At 39.7% G+C, this 3704-nt stretch overlaps 1 protein-coding gene across 1 annotated transcript; it reads left to right on the top strand.

The window, feature by feature from the left end:
• The first annotated feature begins 1371 nt into the window (after positions 1-1371).
• On the top strand, positions 1372-3249 carry LOC119742817 (tripartite motif-containing protein 45-like). Its single transcript, XM_038218998.1, has one exon. It carries the CDS (start codon positions 1372-1374, stop codon positions 3247-3249), a length of 1878 nt encoding a protein of 625 aa, XP_038074926.1.
• The last annotated feature ends 455 nt before the right edge of the window (positions 3250-3704 follow it).

The raw sequence follows: 3704 nt of genomic DNA, 5'->3' as shown, positions 1-3704 counted from the left end.
CCCAATGTATGTAAACTGCTCTGTTTCTTCTTATATGGAGTCGGGGAACCAGACTACAGGTAAATGATCGTTTTTCTTGGTTTTTATAGCATTTTCGAACCCAAAACCTCCAAAAAGTCAGTGTAACTATATTTGCTTTATATTTCCAATCCCCCAATTCCATCCATTTCTGAAAATTACAGCAAAAGCAAATGATGTATATTCCCTTTAAATTGAAAATGAGCAATTTATAGACGTCGGGGAATTGTATGGTCAGGGAACATGTTTAGAAGGCTTGTACCCGTTCATAGATGTGTGATCACGATTGTAAACAATATTCAGATTAACTAAATATGGAAAATTTAGTTATATGAATATAACATAATAATATGGTATAAAAAGCCAGCTTTTTTCCAATTTGAAATTGATACAAAAATACCACTATTCTTGAAAATGTCAGCACACCAGGTGCCACGATTTTACAGGATACCTTGGACTGTCATTCGCCAACAGTCCAGTAACTATTTCATAATAACTTGGTAGTTTTGTTTTTTGTTTTTTTGCAAATGTTGTACCGTATAAATTCTCTTTGATGCAGCCACACAGGCGAATATAATAAATAACACTATGACAGACTGCATTGTGCTCTCATGCATCCAAGAAGAAGAATTTTCGACTGTCATGATGTCCTTTGATTCTTTGCCTTTGAATTGTTATGTGCATGTATGTATTTGATTGCATCTGCATAAAACTGAAGTGATTTCAATACATATTTACATCTACATGTATGCAAACTATTAGTGAACTACAGTGGAACGCCGCTTTACTGAACACCCCTATACCGAACATTCGGCTATACCGAACATCATCCTTGGCTCCCGGTTTTAATGTACAAAACATACCGAACATTGTTGTTGAAAACGGTCAACAAATAAACAATTAACAAAAAAATTACCGATTGTACATGTATTGAATCTGGGCCACTTTTAATACCCGAACATCGAACGTCCCATAGTTACATCGTGTGTGAATGGCGACGAGCGACAGCTATTATTTCCCCAAGGAATACAATTAAGGGAAAAACACCCGGCCCAAGTAATAAAAGGGAAAACCACCTATAGCTAAAGTTTTGTGTTGACTCCTCGTGCGGCCGTGGGATGTTAGAAATGCCAGTTCACTATTGGTCAAAAGAGGGTAAGAGTGGTTTAAAATCACTATACCAAACAATCATAATTATTACGAACACTTTCTTTGGATCCAAAAATGTTCGTATAGCGGCGTTCCACTGTATACTGAACATGAGTCAGTCTATATTTATACAGTATCTTATAGTATGCATAAGTTGAAAGTTTGTTTTTCTTTCCACTCTTATATGGTACATGTAGAGTCCAAATGAGCAAGAAGGCAGAAGGAGGTGTGACCGATTTAGTCTTGGATGAGACTCAGAAGGAACTTCAAGAATGTCCCATCTGTTACACTGAGTACAAGGATCCTAGGATGCTGGACTGCTCACACAGCTTCTGCCTGAAATGTCTGCAAGAACTCAGACTGACACAAAATAAGGACAACAAGAATATCGTCTGTCCGTTGTGTCGAAAGGAAACTGCCCTGACTGAAGCTGGCGTGGACATGCTACCTGGAGGATCAAAGGAAGTCAATCAACAGGAGCAGACTGAAGGTCAGGGGTTAAAAGTCATGTGTCAGGCATGTGATGAGGAGAACGAAGCCATTTCTCGATGCATGGATTGCAAGCATTATCTTTGTCAAGAATGCCAGAAGGCACACAATCGATTGGCATCACTGAGAACTCACAAGATTGTGGCATTGACAGAGCTACCTGTTGAGTCCCAAGAAATAACAGAGGACAATGAACTCAAGAAAGTTCCAAAGTGTCTCAAGCATCCAGATCAAGACCTCTGTCTGTATTGTAACTCATGTGAAGTTCTCATATGCAATGAATGCACAAACTTTGACCACAAAGAATCCATACATTCTCACGTCAGCATCGACCAAGCGGTTAGCAGATGTAAACAAGAAGTACATGAGTCCATATCTAAAACAGTAGAGTGCATTCAACAATTCATTTCTGCCAACCCCTCTTCAGGCCATTCACGTTACCGGCTTGACAAGATGCTGGCAAAAACGTACTCTCAAATTTCACAGAAAGTAGAAAGGGAAATTGCCAAAATCAGAGATAAAGAAAAACAACTCAAAACGGAGGCCAGGGCCATTGCCATTAAACGAGATACAGAATTTGCATATGCAGAAACATCTGAGCAAATTGTGGGTAAAGTGAATGACGTGATGACTACAGCAACTTGCTATGAGATCCTGGAGTCCAAGAAGAAAATGCTGCGGGATTTGAATGAGCAGGTGGAGGTGCATAAGAGTTTGGATATCAAGCATGGGAAGTCATTCCTTGGCTTTAAGGAGAGTGAAGAGTATGGTCAGCTTGGGACTCTGCTCCTGGAGGAGAAATGGGAGATGGATGAGAACTTTCCAAAAGTTGAACTTCGTGAATGGTTCACAGAACATATATGTATAGCAGCATACTACACAAGTGAAATGGTTGTGGTATGCAGTGATCAGCTGCATACATTGGATCCAGAGGGGAAGGTGATTTCTACAAAGACCTACAAACGTGTCCGTGCTAAACCGAACAAACCCCATGACCCTAATGACATACAGAAAGCAACAGCTCTAGCCATCAACAAGGATGATCAACTTCTGATCCTAGACAATCCTGCAGTCAAGATCTTCAACAAGGAATACCAGCTCCTTCATCAGTTCCTACCGGGGAAAGAGGCCGGCGTGGACGGCACGCCAACGTGCCTGGCAGTGGACAGCAGCAATTTGATAGCAGTGGGTTACAAGGACAAGGAACAGATATCTCTACACAACCCAGATGGTTCCCTTGTCAGAACATTGTCTGCTCCAAAGATTGGTACATATTTGGTCTTTAGCAACAAGCGACTAATTTATGCCATTTGGAGCAAGGAAGGTTTGCTGATGGCTGTTGACTTACATGGCAACAAACTGTTTACTCAAAGTTGTAGTTATCCTCGTGGGCTGTGTTGTGATGATGCAGGTGATATTTACCTTGTGGCCTCATATAAAATTTGCCATTTCAGTGCAGATGGCAAGTGCATTGCTTCATGGGACTGTCCGGATGGTTCTGATATTACATACACACCTGCACATAAATTAGCAGTTGCAAGTATAGATCGGGAGTTTGAGCTTGGGTACATGTACATGCATCACTTGGTTTAGAGATATCAACCAACACATAATTGTTAAAACGATCAAAACAAAAGGCGAGGAATAAAAAATAAACGAAGGTACAAAAATGGTAACGAGACAATGTTTCTACAAAACATCCATGCATCCATGGACATGTGCAATGTACAGAAACTTTCTGATTGCAACTTCACAAACAGGACAGACTTCAAACACTTTGAGCAGGATATGGGATTGTATACATGTGCATAGAAAGTTTACATGTGTTATATTACATTTAGTATCTTACACATGTACATCAACTGTAGTCATATGTGGAAACTTATTTGGAGCTTGTACAGTTGTACATACTTCCATGTGTTTAAATGGAAGTGCTAGTTTGATGTTTTTTTAAACTTCCCATTTCCCAAAATGACAAAATTTGTTCTAAACTGATACCATCGCCTCAGAAATATAACAACAATTTTTTTACATGAGGTGTTCTATGT

The sequence above is a fragment of the Patiria miniata genome, unplaced genomic scaffold, assembly GCF_015706575.1.
Source record: "Patiria miniata isolate m_02_andy unplaced genomic scaffold, ASM1570657v1 HiC_scaffold_6, whole genome shotgun sequence".
NCBI classification, from domain to species: domain Eukaryota; kingdom Metazoa; phylum Echinodermata; class Asteroidea; order Valvatida; family Asterinidae; genus Patiria; species Patiria miniata.
Note: the sequence above shows the minus strand (reverse complement) of the source record. Positions and strands in the feature narration are given on the sequence as shown.

Excerpts from the sequence above, each read along its gene's own strand:
- LOC119742817 (XM_038218998.1), top strand. The coding sequence starts at position 1,372 with ATGAGCAAGAAGGCAGAAGGAGGTGTGACCGATTTAGTCTTGGATGAG.